At 32.4% G+C, this 14,849-nt stretch overlaps 2 protein-coding genes across 3 annotated transcripts; one reads left to right on the top strand and one right to left on the bottom strand.

Annotated features, from left to right (window-relative positions):
• The first annotated feature begins 513 nt into the window (after positions 1-513).
• LOC133036282 (uncharacterized) lies at positions 514-1,047 on the top strand. The gene has a single exon (XM_061112823.1). The coding sequence runs from the start codon at positions 514-516 to the stop codon at positions 1,045-1,047; it is 534 nt and encodes a 177-aa protein (XP_060968806.1).
• Positions 1,048-1,498: 451 nt separating this feature from the next.
• Positions 1,499-13,280, bottom strand: LOC115709750 (hexanoyl-CoA synthase-like). Of its 2 annotated transcripts, none has more exons than XM_030637943.2 (13): positions 12,912-13,280; positions 11,940-12,069; positions 11,569-11,834; positions 10,384-10,588; positions 9,993-10,033; positions 9,754-9,879; positions 8,825-8,898; positions 8,293-8,513; positions 7,351-7,445; positions 6,971-7,187; positions 6,517-6,741; positions 2,402-2,614; positions 1,499-2,220 (listed from the first exon to the last, which is right to left on the bottom strand). In XM_030637943.2, exons 1-13 carry the CDS (start codon positions 13,163-13,165, stop codon positions 2,110-2,112), a joined length of 2,178 nt encoding a protein of 725 aa, XP_030493803.2. In that variant the 5' UTR covers positions 13,166-13,280; the 3' UTR covers positions 1,499-2,109. The 2 variants fall into 2 exon arrangements, with proteins under 2 accessions (XP_030493803.2, XP_030493805.2); XM_030637945.2 differs by lacking the exon at positions 1,499-2,220 and adding an exon at positions 4,444-4,479 and having other exon boundaries at positions 2,477-2,614.
• Positions 13,281-14,849: the final 1,569 nt, after the last annotated feature.

Genomic DNA, 14,849 nt, shown 5'->3' with positions numbered 1-14,849 from the left:
AGCTTGGAGATAGCATCAATCACTGCTAAAATTGCCAACTCACATTTCCTAGCCGATGCATGTGAGTTGATCACAAGATCGAGTTGGTCGAATATCCCTTGATGACTCTATCTAGACATCCTGCTATGTATGTACAACTTGGACCTTCATATCAATCCTTGTGGGCTACTAGGAGTAAAACCATCTGCTTAAGTTGAAGAATGCAAGACACGTGTCATCTAGCTAGATGCCACCTCATAGTGTAAAAAATAGAATAACACATGGAGATAATGAAATTCGAAGATGAATCCTTTCCTTTGAAATATTTGGGAGTCACCTTGAGACCAACCAAATAGAAATATGCAGATTGTGAGGTTATTTTTACTAAAATAAGGAGGAAACTGTCTACTGGACAAGTAGACATCTCATATATGAAGGTAGAACTCAGCTTATAAATCTGTTTGATAGGCATCAAAACCATTGAATGGGCATTTTTATGTTACCCCAGAGTGAGATCAAGAAAGTGGATAGACTATGCAGAAACTTTCTTTGGAAAGAAAGAGAAAATTCAAGCAAGCTTCATCTGTCCTTCTGGGAATTGGTTTGCAAATCGAAAAGATTGTGGGCACTAGCATTGAAGCAGGACAGTCTTGGGTAAAATGGATCAATAGCATTTACTTAAAGAATCAAAGTGTTTGGGTTCATGAGCTTAAGCTAGATGTTAGTTGGTATTGGAGAAAGCTCATGAACCCAAGGGGTTGCTTCTCTATGAGGGACATCTATGAGGCAGGTTGCACATGTAAATTCAAAATCAATTCGTTATATGATTATTTTTTATCTGACTCGACAAGAGTTACATTTGATCGAGTTGTTTGGTCTCGTATGACTATACCGAAACATAAATTCACATTGTGGAAAGCTTTACGCTCACATCTTCTCACTAGAGACCACCTTGCTAGTAAGAATATTTCTATTGATTCAAACTTCTGCCCTGTTTGTGACACTTCCGAGGAAGACCGTGGGCACTTGTTCTTTAATTGTGCTTTCTCTACAAGGGTGATTAGCTGAGTAGAGCAATGGCTAAGTTTGAACTTTTGACAAGAGTCACAGAGAGCTCGCTCTATTTCAACAGAGTTGAAGTATGTAGCCTTAGCTGGTGTGGTTTATAGCATTTGAATTAGAAAGAACCTGTGTATTTTTGAACGGAAGTATTTGCCAATAAATTGTATAGATAAAATAATTAGAGTGTCAAAGTTCATTTATCATTTGCAAATAGAGGGAATAATTCTAAAATTCAAAAACTGACTAAGATGTATATAAGTCAACTTTAGTTTCTTTGGAGCGGATTTTTATTGGCTTTGTTTTGGTTGTAAATTACCCAGATGATTAGTGAAGTTCTTTGATCAAAAAAATAAATAAGTAGGAAATAAATACATATGATTTCTGACTGTTAAAGCATATGCGACAAAACAAACACCAAAAAGGAAGCCCAGGCTGTAAAGTGAGTGAAGAAGCCAAATGAGAGAAATCGAAAGAAAATAAATATCATCTCATGTTTCGATAATTAAAAAGGAAGGCTAACAAAGGGTATTTGGATCACATGGCAACGCATTGTTCAACACTTTGTTTGGTGAATAAAAAGGGTAAATAGCGACATAAGTACTCAAAATTTTAAGTTTGTAAGCGGCATAAACTCAATGTTTATTTTTAGCGGCATAAGTACCTAATGTTTGTAAAACTGTAATTTTTCTTCAATTTTGTCAGTACAGACTCCGTTTTAAATTTATTAAAAGAACATTTAGAAGCAACTGATACTACATGTTTCTGTCTAGATCCAATGATCAAGAATCTAGACCTTATATGTAGCCTGTTTAAAAAAATAACAGGGTTTGTACGGATGAAATTAAAGAAAAATTACAGTTTTACAAACATTGAGTATTTATGCCGCTAAAAATAAACATTAAAATTATGCTACTTACAAACTTAAAACTTTAAGTACTTATGCCGCTATTTACCCGAATAAAAATAAATACTACATTACTTAAAGTAATGATTTGTTACCATTATACATTCTGTGATTGTGAGAGAGGAATGAGTCACTTTTGTACAGAATAGAATAATTGCTCGAAATCAAATCTTAGAAGATTTATCAAGCTGAGTAAACTGCTGGCGTAAAATTCTTCGCATCACTTTATTAGTTGCTGTTCTCGGAAGTGACGATAGGGGCACAACACGAGAGACCTGTTCAACCAAGCACTAAGTTAGCATAATTACAACAACAATGGTTAAGAAAACTGGTAAGTAAGAACAATCACTTCTCGATCAATTTGACTGATCAATTATCGAAGAAGGAAATCAGTACAATTGTACACTGTATTGAATGTGAGACCATTAAAAAAGCCAATGAATGATCAGTTGGTACCCTGAATAGAGGATTTAGTTTCTTCTGCACAGCTGAGTTGAAAGACAGCCTTAATTGATTTAAGTCCACTGTTGTTCTGTCTGAATTTTTTAATACAACAGCAATAACCAACTGCTCAGGTCCACCAGTAAGAGGTGGCACCCCAATGGCAGCTGTCTCAAGAACTTTTTCATCGGCTTCATTACAGATTCGTTCAATCTCGACAGAACTCACCTGCTCAAACAAATGTACTAGATCAGGCCAAATTAACTATCTTTTACTTATTGGAAATACAATCATGTATGATACGACTTCTAATCTTTAAAAACTGAAATTCCTGCTAAAAGGGATAAGCTGGATCATATCCTAGAGGCCCCCTCAAAATTTAACTAGTAAGCATGAGCCAGTGTATTGATGCAAAGAAAGGAATGAGTAAATCTACATGCAAAGAGACTATCGACAAAATGCTAAATGCATTGGACAGTGATGTTTAGGATTTTTCTAATTTCTCCAGTAATGTGATAGGCTATGTTGGTTTTAGTGCCCTAACTAAAACCATACTTGTTTAGTGTAATGCTTGGTTCACATGTTTATTTCATGATCATATATTTGAAATATAATTTCTATTAAATTCCTATCACATTATTATTCATGATTATTATATTGTCTACACAGTGAAAAATATTCATGATTAGGTGATTAAACTAATTAGTTTCATGATTAGGTCATAATTAGGTGATTAATATATATAATCAGCAATGTAGTTTACTTACACTTGCATAAGTAGAATGTCTTTTCCAAGACATTAGCAAACTAAGCTTGTATTGGATGTATTGGTTATACATCAGACTGAACCGATATTCACAGTGGAAAAAATATCATAAACTTACCGTAATATCTCAATCTTGAGATATTACTTGTGTATTACTTGAGATGGTTAGGTTTTTGCTTAAATGTATTACTTGTGTTTTTTAACCTGTTCGTTAAAGCTAACCAATTGGATTGGGCAAACACTTACATCTTAAGAATACGGTAGTGCAATTGAGTAGGAGGGCTGATTATAGATATAGAATCTATAGCTTCTATAATCACATAGAAGTGAAACGAAGGTTTCCTTAGAGCTTGGCTAAATGAGTTTGAATGGTGGAGTACTCATTTCAATAATTATATTAGTTTATTGGAATATCATTTACAAATAGCTAAGTGTTTCAAGGATAAAATACATTGAAGGGTAAAACGGTAAATTTCTCCCTACTCGATGTAAATCATCCATAGAGGATCATTGATTTAGATTGAAACAATGGATAATTTATAGTGTATCTATACTTGGTATAGTAAAATTTCGAATCTATAGTGGAGACATGAGGAATTAATAAGATAGTTTATTTACTCGGTAAATTCTAAAACTACTTGTTGGGAGCTTGATTATATATAGGTCCATGGTCCCCACACTACTTGAGATAATATTGTCTTGTAGACTCAATTAATTGATTTTATTAATCAATTAGAATTCTGAATAAGACTATGTCTAATTTATGAGTTTCACTAAGCAAATGCAATTTTGAGAATAAAAAAAAAAATTAGAGTTTGTTTATTAATTAAGAGACTATGAAAAGTCTAATTAATAAATAAGTTAAATGGCAATATTATTTAATAATTAATTATAATTATTTGATAGATAAAATTGACATTTATAAAGTTGGAATGAAAAATAGTAATTTTAAAAAGAAATATAGTTTTATAAAATGGCAAAATTAAAACCTATGGACCCACATAGTATTTCGGCCATATGGTTTAAATTAAGCCAATTTTATCTTATTTTTTTATTCTATTTAAATTCTAAACCTAACCCTAAAGTTATCATATAAATAGAATATGATAGCTCTTATTTTTAAACAATTTTAACTCACTTTGTCAGACAAAATAGAATATAACAGAGCTCTCATATTTTTTCGAAAATCTCTTCTTCTTGTTGTTAATTTCGAACCTTGAGTGATTGAGTGATTGCCCACACATTTCAAGGCAATACTCAAGATAGTATGGAAGACTAGTATTTTTGTTACCTGAAAGAGAATCCAAGTTCAAATCTTGATCATACTCTGCAACAGAAATGATCAAGGGTTAGAGATCTGAACGGAAAGAGTCATATTATTCCGTTACTGTCAATGTAAGGTATTCTATACCTTTATGAGTTTAATTCATTATTTTTTAGAAAACTCATATTTAGAATGTTAGATTATAAAATTATAATCCAACATACATGTTATTAAATTTAGATCCTAGTAAAATATTTTTAATAGGCTACCCATTACATGTGTACGCTAGAAAATGAAAAGGAGAGCATCAAGACAGGTCAGCTTAAAAGAGTGATGTGGCACAAGTTGTTAGAAGAGTAAAAGAGTAGTGTGAGAGTATGGTGTAGGGTACTACTAGTGAAGGTGTGGAGAGAATTGATAGGAAGGAAGTTTTTGGTTTGCACGGATTAGCAAAGCTTAAAATATTTACTTGAACAACACATGGTAGCCACGAAGCATCTTCATTGGCTGACAAAGATCCTTGGTTATGATTTTGACATTCAATATAGGTGGAAACAAGGTGTCTGATGCGTTGTCTAGAGTTGACCATGAGGAATCCCATGCGTTGTCTAGAGTTGACATTCAATATTGATTTTGACATTCAATATAAGAAGATTTGTCTATAGATTTTATTGAAGAACTACCATTATCAAGTGGGTTTGATTCGATTTTGGTGGCGGTGATGGCTTGAGTAAATATGCTCACTTCATTGCCCTTCATCAACCTTATTTTGTCACCACAGTAACGGCTGTTTTTGTAAAAGTTATCAAATTGCATTATATTCCTCGCTTCATCGTTATCGATCATGATTAAAAATTTCTCAATGGCTTTTGGAAGGAGATTTTTCGTCTCCAAGGTATGGTGTTTGCGTACGACTTACCAACCCCAATTTGATGGCCAAATGAAAGTAGATAATCGCTTCCTAGAAACATTCCTTAAATTTTTTATTAGTTCCAAGACAATACAATGGGAAAAATGGTTACCTTGGGTAGGATGCCACTTGTTTGGTTGTGTATTATCGTGAGCCGCCACCCCTAGTCCGTTTTGAGCAGCCTACTACCATGGTTTCAGCAGTAGAAGAGCAAATGAAGGCTCGAGATGATATCTTGGATTCGCATCGTGCTCAACAGAAAATGAAGGCCCAAGTTGATTAAAAAAAATGCACAAATGTTCAATTCGAAGTTGGGTCACCAACGCTCATTAGCTAAGCATCGCAACAAGAAGTTAGCTCCAAGATTTTTTCACCCTTTTCCTATTATTAAATGAATTGGTGGTTTTTTCAAAAAAAAAAAATGAATTGGCGGTAGTGCCTATCACTTGCAATTGTCTCCTGAATCAAGATTGCACCCAATTTTTTATGTTTCGGTGTTGCATTCAGCATGGGGACCGCAGAATGCACCAATCCACAATTTTACCTTCAAACTTGAATGTAAATTTGGAATGGACACTTGAGCCTAAGAGTGTTGGATGTTCGGCCTGGTACTCACACAATTCCTCCTTAAGCCCTTATACTATGGACTCACTTTCCAGCTTTCGAAGCAACTTGGGAAAACTTCTCGACTATTTAGCGCAATATCCTGACTTACACCTTGAGGACAAGGTACGTCTTTGGACCTGGGAGTATTGATAGGCCGCCCATTACATATGTATGCTAAAAAGGGATAAGGGAGCAACAAGACAGGTCAACTTAAAAGAGTGATGTGGCACAAGTTGTTAGAGTAAGACTAATGCACTAGAGTATTATGATAAAGTAAAAAAGTAGCGAGGGTGTGGAGAGATTTGTGTGAGTTGTAATACTCCTTTTGGAGAGAATTCAGGCTCTCGAATTCCTGATTATTTTTGACAAAAAAATTCAGGCTCTCGAATTCAGCTCAGTTTTTCTATCAGCTACTGTTTGTATTTCTTTGTACCAATCTGCAAGATTACCCTATCATAATGTTACACATTTTCAAGTTGATCATGGTGTAATGCAATTCTCTCAAGGTTCTATGGATGATGGAGGTTTGCAATTCTCACAACTTGAAGGATCAAATGCAATGATTTTAATAGCAAAATGAATACCTTGATGCCTCCAAGATTCATTGTATCATCTGCACGACCATGTGCATGATAGTAGCCTTTGGATGTAAGCTCAAACATGTCCCCGTGCCTCCTTAAAACTTTTCCATTCAGCGAAGGCATTCTCTTAAAATAGACATCATAGTGATCAGCATTCAGCAATGTCTTGGAAGCTCCAAACATGAGAGGACCAAGCGCTAATTCACCAATCCCTGGTTTGTGTTTAGGCTGCAATAAAAGACAAATGCATTAGGTTGAGTAAAATATTATTAAAAGGAATTAGTAAATACATGAATTCAACCACTTCTAAAAGTAAAAGTGGGAAATTAATTGTGATAGCATTTTCTATTTTTGGGCTTTATAAAACAAAATTAAGAACTGCAACAAAATGATTAAGTAAAATAAAGAAGCTGACTAGTCTTCGTTTACTACAATTCAGAGATTGGTTGATGCTTACTATGGGATAACCATCACTGCCAAGTATGAACAAACTACATCCCATAGCTGGTGTGCTAAAAGCAGCTAATGACTGAGCCTGTAATAAGGACCCAGTTACAAATCCCCCGCCAATCTCAGTGCCTCCACAATATTCAATAACAGGCTTGTAGTACGCTCTCCCCATCAACCACAAGTATTCATCTATATTAGATGCTTCCCCAGTAGAGCTAAAGCAACTAAAAGACATTGAAGGGGGAAATAGTTAAAGCGTAAAAGAATCAACTATGATCCTGAAATCAATAATGGATTTAAAACGTAACTAAAATACAAGACAACCATCATGATACAAATGAAAATATTTTACCAACGAAAGGCAAGCAATATACTATAATTATTTACCGAATGGTGGACCAATCATAGCCAGCAACACAATTTGTAGATTTCCATGTTCGGACAATACTTGGGATTACACCTAGCATTGTTACTTTGGCATCCTACGCATATTAGAAAAGTTTCAGCTGATTTATAGGGATTATTTCACAAAAACATAAAAACAACAAAAAAATTACAAAAATACGGTTTCACGGAATTATAAACATTTTTACGATTTTTTTGATTTTATTTACAGAAAATACGGTCTTTTTATGTTGTAATCTTATTAATTTGTTGTTGATTTTTTGTTATCTATATGTTATTTTTTTTTTGTTATTTTCATGTTACTTTTATGTAGTTTTCTTGTTGATTTTATGTTGTTTTCGTGTTATTTTTTGGAAAACCTTAAAAATGTAAAAAAAAATATTCTTTGAACGTAAATGTAATTATTTTACAAAAAATGGTGTCTTATGTAATTGTTCCTAAAAAAACAAAAATACTGAAACTATTGCAAATCTTTTAAACTTGTAGTGTTAGAGTCATGAATTTAACATAGCAAAAATCTCCTTGCAAAAGTAGTTTTGTATATGTGACTAGGCCAAAAGTAAAGAATTAAGAATCTTTTTTTGATGAAAGTGGAAAAGAAGAGAACCATTATACTTTGTGAAAATTCTAGATACATTGTTTATGTGTCAGTGCATATGTATGTAGGCTCCTTGCAAAGAAAATTTGGTTGTCTCTGAGTAAAGGCTATTTTACAAAACAATCTAAAGGATTTCACTAAAAATCATTTTTTTCATATCTAATATACCTGATATGTATTATGTTATAAAGCATGTGTTTCATACATCATTAAACAATAACATTGTCATTTTGGATGTGCATACGAGATATATTCAGCAGAAAGTAGAAAGAGCCACAACAAACAATTGAGAAAATTGACTACCTTAATACAAATAAATCATTTACCTGTACAAACTTGGCAAAGCCAGATCCAAGCGGAGATCCATTATACAGGGCAATAGAAGCTCCATTTAACAGTGAAGCATACACCAGCCAAGGACCCATCATCCAACCTAGATTAGTGGGCCAAGCAACAACATCACCTTTCTGAATGTCCATGTGGCACCATGCATCAGCAGCTGCTTTAAAAGGAGTGGCCTGAGTCCATGGAATTGCCTTTGGTTCCCCTAAACAATCGATTAACCAAATCAAAATGATGTAAACTAATTACTGTGAATAAATGTACAACAGATTCCTGACAATAAAGTTTTTTAATTAAAACTCCCTCTCATCATTTTTATGCCGAAGATGATTAGCTTTCCCGCACTGCCATTATAGTTAAATTGCAAAACTACTAAAGAAAATGCATTATCAAATAATTGGTAATATCCAGGTAAATGAACAATATGACATTATATTTTCTGCAGAAAAAGATATAACCTATGTTGGCTATGGTGGTGAACGGGGGAACTTGGTAGAGGTTCAAGTTTAAATTTACCTGTAGTTCCAGATGAGAAGAGGATATTAGTATATGCGTCAATTGGTTGCTCCACAGCAGCAAATTCATAATTTCTGTGCGTTTGACAGTTTAAAATAAAAAATCTAGTTAGACATTTAATGATAATTTAAATTTTCTAAGAGAGCCAGGTATTTGCCGAGTTGAAAATGATTAAATCAAATACAATAAGTAGTTTTCATATTTTAATACTAAAACTAAAAATGAACATAAAACACGAATGGGGGAATGGGACTGAGACGGGACATAGCTGCCCATGCTGCATCTAAACTTGTATAAAATATGAAGAAAATTTATAGTAGCAACGTTTCAATAGAATTCACGAATGAAGATATCAGAAATGAAATGCTCCTTTTATTTAAACACAGGACAATATGCCTGCAAAAGTAAGCAGAAAAGACAACAGAATAGACACGCTGAATATTCAATTTGTTCAGGTGTACAAGTCCTAATAAGATTCAGAAAAAAACTGTTATCAACATCTTTAAATTATTTATAAATATTTATGTATAAGTGCATACTATAACCACCGCTTAATTTGATAACATTATTGTAGAATAACAATCCACAGCATTTATGTTGAAAATATCTCACACTATCTAAAATATATATTTCAAACTCTCGTAGATTCAAATGAATAATTACTTCCACCCCTAAGTTATTCAACAGTTTGCACATGGATGAGAAACACATGAACTCTCACTCAAAGCTACTAAGTTTAGAGGTGGATTAAATTAAATAAATGGAATAAAACTTGAGAAATTGAGGCAGACCATGATATAATAAATTTTTTTTTTTCAGCTTCCAAATATCATTCAACTTTCTGAAATATAGGGGAAAGAATAATATGCCATTGCCATGCAAAATTAAAATTAAACTTATGTATCAGCCAGATATATCAGTGAACGTACTTAAATTTGTTTGCTCTGTTTAGAAAGTCATGCCAAGAAACATCACCATGACGCAATTGTGCACTAACACTGGAGCCCTTACTAGGAATAACAATTGCCAATGGAGACTGAGCTTCCACAATTCTACTGCATGATTGAACCTATCCTGTGAGATAAATATTCAAAGGGAAAAAGGAAAAGAAAAGCAAAAAGTATAGGAAAAAATTTATAATGTGGCCAACGAATAATCAGAACTTTACCTATACAAGGGTATAGTTTTTTCTCCGCGGACAATTAGATCCTGGACACAAAGGAATAAAAAGAACTAAATATAAAGGAGAGCTACTGAAGGAAAATAACTAAATAGAAAAAATCAAATAGAAGGACAAGCGCACTGAAACATTAAACTCATTTTCATAAATCATAATTCAACTTCTAAGCAATGGTTTTCTCATTGAACCTATCCTTCGGTTTCAACTACAAGCCAAAGCTTAACTAATTGCGAAAGAAAGTAGGAAGGAGCTGAAACTGACAAAATGATTCCAACCAGATCAAGTTTCCAACATGGAAATTTTTTGATAAAGTCCAAATTATAATAACAAATAATACAAGACAACAAGATACAATGTTTATGACTTGCAAAGTAACAACCTGTGTAAATATGGCTTTTGCTTTTGATATTTTAAGTCTTGTTGATATTTCGGGAGCAGCAAAACTATCAGCAATTGATACAACCACATAGCCTGCCAGAACAATAGCTAGATAGATAACCACAGAATGGACATTCATTGGCATATCAATGGCAATTGCAGACCCTCCCTCCAATTCCAGTTCTTTGAGCGCATAAGCAACTAACCTTAAAGTAAATCACCAAACAATTTCACATTTATAAATGCAGAAAGTGGAAATCTAGTAATAAATTTCTTTTGAGAATAGATATTTAAAACAACTCAAATTTCTTACTAATAGTCTAACATTACTAACTTCACAAGAAGAAAATCCATGGTGAAGCACTTACAGCCTTTATTTTTATGTCAATAGTGCATGTGCACATAACAATGTTTTTCTTCAAAGCCTTTATCTTTTATGCTCTGAAGAAAAACAATTCACCTTACTAAAAATTTTATAACCTTCATATGATTCACAAATTCACCATGAGAGATGAAAGGAGCTAGACTAGAATAGGAGAAACAAAGGTAAGATACTTTTCATCTCATTCTTCACTTTTTTCATCCCTTTGTCACCCAGTTCTCACTAGATGACAGATTCCTTTCCTAAACTAAAATTTTCCCTTCCGTTTTCTACTTTCTACCATATCCATGCTACCTTTGATAACATTACTTTCGTCAAAAATTCATTAGAAAACCAGTGTTTAGGGGAAAAAATTCACTGGCTAAGTATATGTAGTACTTCGGTATGAGAATATTATTCATTTAGTAACCTATGAAGTCTACTAACATGCTGATCCTGTAAAAATCCAGAAAGCAAATAAAGCTGCTTTAACAGAGAAAAGAATAAAGTTATATTAGAAAAATTACAATTGGTATCTATCAAACCTTTTACCAATCATTAAAAGTTGGGATCATCTAAACAAAAATATGTGCTTAAATTCGAGGTAACAAATGACAAACTAGAGCCATCGGCAAACATTATGCAAGGGTTATAAAATTATAATAATTCATCTAGGGAAAGGTAGAAAAAAAGAATGACCAACTAATACATCTACTAGAGAATTCCAATTCTTAGAAAACATAAACGCCAACTAACTTTATAATCCATAAACATCTGTGTATGCTATCAAAAAAGATAAAGCTTATGAGAAAGAAAGTAGCACACCAGACTTCCGAACGTAATTCTTTAAGTGTCATTTTGTTCACAGGCAAAACATCTTTTCCTTCATCACGCCATAATATCATTGTATCATCCAAACTCTTGCAGTTTAAATCTAAGCAATTTTTTGCAGGATTAATGAATGCTCCAGGAAGCCATTCACCTCCTGGGTTTAATATTTGCCCGTCTCTAGAAAAATTCTCACGCAAAATACATTCTGGAGGCTTTGAAAAAGAAATGTTCATCTCATCTAGTATTGTTCTCCAATAAACCTAACAATGAATGAAGATGAAGCACCAAAAGTAAATATGAAAACTGTCAACAAATCCATTACACAAATTTCATGACAAAACAATATAACATATTATATTTTCTACCTCAGGGTTTGTGACTGAAAATTCTTGGAAATCAGAGAAGTTTGAAATGGGATCCTTATACTTTACTCCCAAAAACTCCTTCCCCCGCTTCTCCAATAGTTTGCCAACATTGGTTGAAATTGCATTCTCCCTAATCATAAAAACATGCATTTGGTCTTAAATTGTTTACATATATTTTGGATCATACAGAAAGATAGGAATCGCGATGATTTTCAGTGTAATGAATTGAATTCATTCAGTAATTCACCTTCTTGGATATGTACCTGAATTAAAAAATAAAGTCGCAAACAAAGTTTTTTTTTTTTTTGCTAAACTTGGTTTCGTAGTAAACTATAATGAATGAGAAACATATAAATTTGAAATTAAAAAACAAAAAACACATATAGTGCCCATGCCAATATAGCTTTTACTAGATTGGAATGTGGAATTCTTCAGTTTGTCACAAAAGCAAGACATTTAGCATGGTGCGATTGAAAAGCTGTAAATGTTATGAGGTGTAATTCAAAATATTTACTAAGTTTAACGGGTTTATTTAGTCAAGTAATTAGAATTTAGTGTCATTATTTGGTGCGATTGAAAAGCTGTAAATGTTATCACAATCTCCAATTCTTTTTACTCGAATTTGGTGTCATTATTTGTTGTAATTTCGACTTACAAAATACTACATATTAATTTTCTGTGTAATATTTTATTTTATGTTGGATAATTCTCTGCATAAAATATATAAACATGCATGCCAATTAAAGTTTATCAAATTGACCTTTCTACTTAAGAAACCCCATCAAACATCCTTAATATGATTTTGAAGACTCGAAAATAACAAAATAATTTTAATGACTTTCGAAATATTGTATTCATAAGAATCGTTTTTACAGCTATATTATATGCATGATTAGTGAGTAACCACTTTCCTATCAAAATTCACAAGGCAACCAAGAGAGAGAGAGAGAGAGAGAGAGAGAGAGAGAGTACGCGTCGGGTATCCAAGCAGGCGGGTCGGGTCCAAAGTCCTTATAGCAGCCATAGTAGAGCATCTGGTGGAGAGAGAAAGGGAGATCAGGGGAGAGAAGATGGCTGGAGATACAGCGCCACGTGTGGGGAGTGGCAGAGCCGTGATTAGAGACGATCTCGGCGAGTCTTCCATGGAGTGAGTGAGCAAGTTGGGGGTCGATTCCTAAAGCTGCGATATCAGAGGAGGTAACAGAGTCCAGTGATTTGAATGCCATTCTTCTGAAAGGAAAAAAAAAATACTAGGTAATAGGACGACGACGAGATATAGGTAAGAAAGGGTAGGTACTAGGTAGACCTCCTAATACATATACATCCTATTACTTACCTACTAATTTAAAAAAAAAAAATCTTCCCTTTTTATACGGGAAATTTTCATAAATATAAAAATTAAAGGTATAGTTTATTTTTATTTTATTTTTTTAGATTTTTTCTATTTTGGGTTAAAATTACCTTAAATAAATATTTATACTATCATAAGTAAAAATAAACATTTATATTGTTTATTAATTTCAAATATACTATTTTCAAAGTTTCTTATTTACAAAAATGCAGTAGAAAAACTCCCCTAGATGCGCAAGGAAATGTGTGGCACACATGTGGTTATGTGGGCGAGTGAGACTCACACGCGAGTGCGGGACAAAGCATTCAGACTTGCCTGACGCTCACAATCTGTAGCGTCAGAACGTAGCAGTGGTTGCCACGTGGCGAATTCGGACAAAGTGAATTTTAACGTATAGGGCTTCTTTTCTCAGCGCAAAACAACTAAACAACAACACAAAAACAACTAGAAAACAACTTAACCGTAACATATAAATCAATTAAAGTTTATCATATATTATGCAAATAAAAATAAATTTATAAGAAAAACTTCAAAAAATACAATACTGAAATAACTCAATAGCAACGAATAAACAACACGATAACAATTTTATGTTAATATAAAAATTAATTGAGCATCAACACTTACGTCAACTTAAAAAATAAAATAAAAACAACGCACAAATAAAAAATATATATATATTTATTTCTCTTAGTTAAACAACTAAATAACAACAAAAAAATAACTGCATAAACTCCACTACAATATGCAAATTACATAGGCATGAAAATAATTCTAAAAAAGTAAAAAACACAGTATAAAAAAAATAAACATGTATATATATATATTTTCATGTATATGCAAGTTAAATAGGCATGAAAATAACTTCATAAATTACATCAAATCCAAGAAAAAAATATACAAATAATCTATAAAATAAATTTAAAAACAACTGCATAACACTTGTACACCAACTTAAAAATATATCTACACATTCAAAAAATAAATGTATAGTCTTTTTTTTTTTTTTTTGTTAAACAACCTAATAGCAACGAATAAACAACACAATAACAATTTTATTTTAACATGAAAATCAATTGTACATCAACTAATAGTGTAGAAAATATGAAAGAAACCAACAAACAACAAAAAGTATGAACCATGAAAAACTAAAACATAAACTATTTTTCTCTTGATTGAACAATTAAATATGAAAAAATAAAATAACTAGATAACAACTTCATATTAATACGTAAATTAATTAGTTAACAACACATTGCATTAACTCAAAAGAAATTCAAAAATTACTGATAAATAATTTTTAAGAAAAAAGTAAAAGCAACTACAAGATACTAGTGCATTAACTTAAAAAATATAAATATACACATAAAAAAGTAAACATATATTCATTTAATTTTTTTACGTAGTTAAACAACTAAATAACAACGAGCAAACAATATATTAGATAACAACCCTATTTTAATATGAAACGTTATTAGACATCAACATGTGGTGTTAACTTGAAAAACACAAATAATCTTAGAAAAATAACACAACAACAATCTTTATATATGTTTCCA

The sequence above is a fragment of the Cannabis sativa genome, chromosome 3 (assembly GCF_029168945.1).
Source record: "Cannabis sativa cultivar Pink pepper isolate KNU-18-1 chromosome 3, ASM2916894v1, whole genome shotgun sequence".
NCBI lineage: Eukaryota > Viridiplantae > Streptophyta > Magnoliopsida > Rosales > Cannabaceae > Cannabis > Cannabis sativa.
The sequence above is the reverse complement of the archived record's forward strand: the minus strand, read 5'-3'. Positions and strand labels throughout refer to the sequence as shown.

Bases quoted from the DNA above. Each gene is read 5' to 3' on its own strand.
- LOC115709750 (XM_030637943.2), bottom strand. From the start codon at position 13,165: ATGGCATTCAAATCACTGGACTCTGTTACCTCCTCTGATATCGCAGCT. The intron at 11,835-11,939 runs GTAGAAAATATA...ATTCATTGTTAG, and splicing joins TTTCAGTCACAAACCCTGAG to GTTTATTGGAGAACAATACT. The intron at 7,446-8,292 runs GTAAATGATTTA...TAATATGCGTAG, and splicing joins GCTTTGCCAAGTTTGTACAG to GATGCCAAAGTAACAATGCT.
- LOC133036282 (XM_061112823.1), top strand. From the start codon at position 514: ATGCAGAAACTTTCTTTGGAAAGAAAGAGAAAATTCAAGCAAGCTTCA.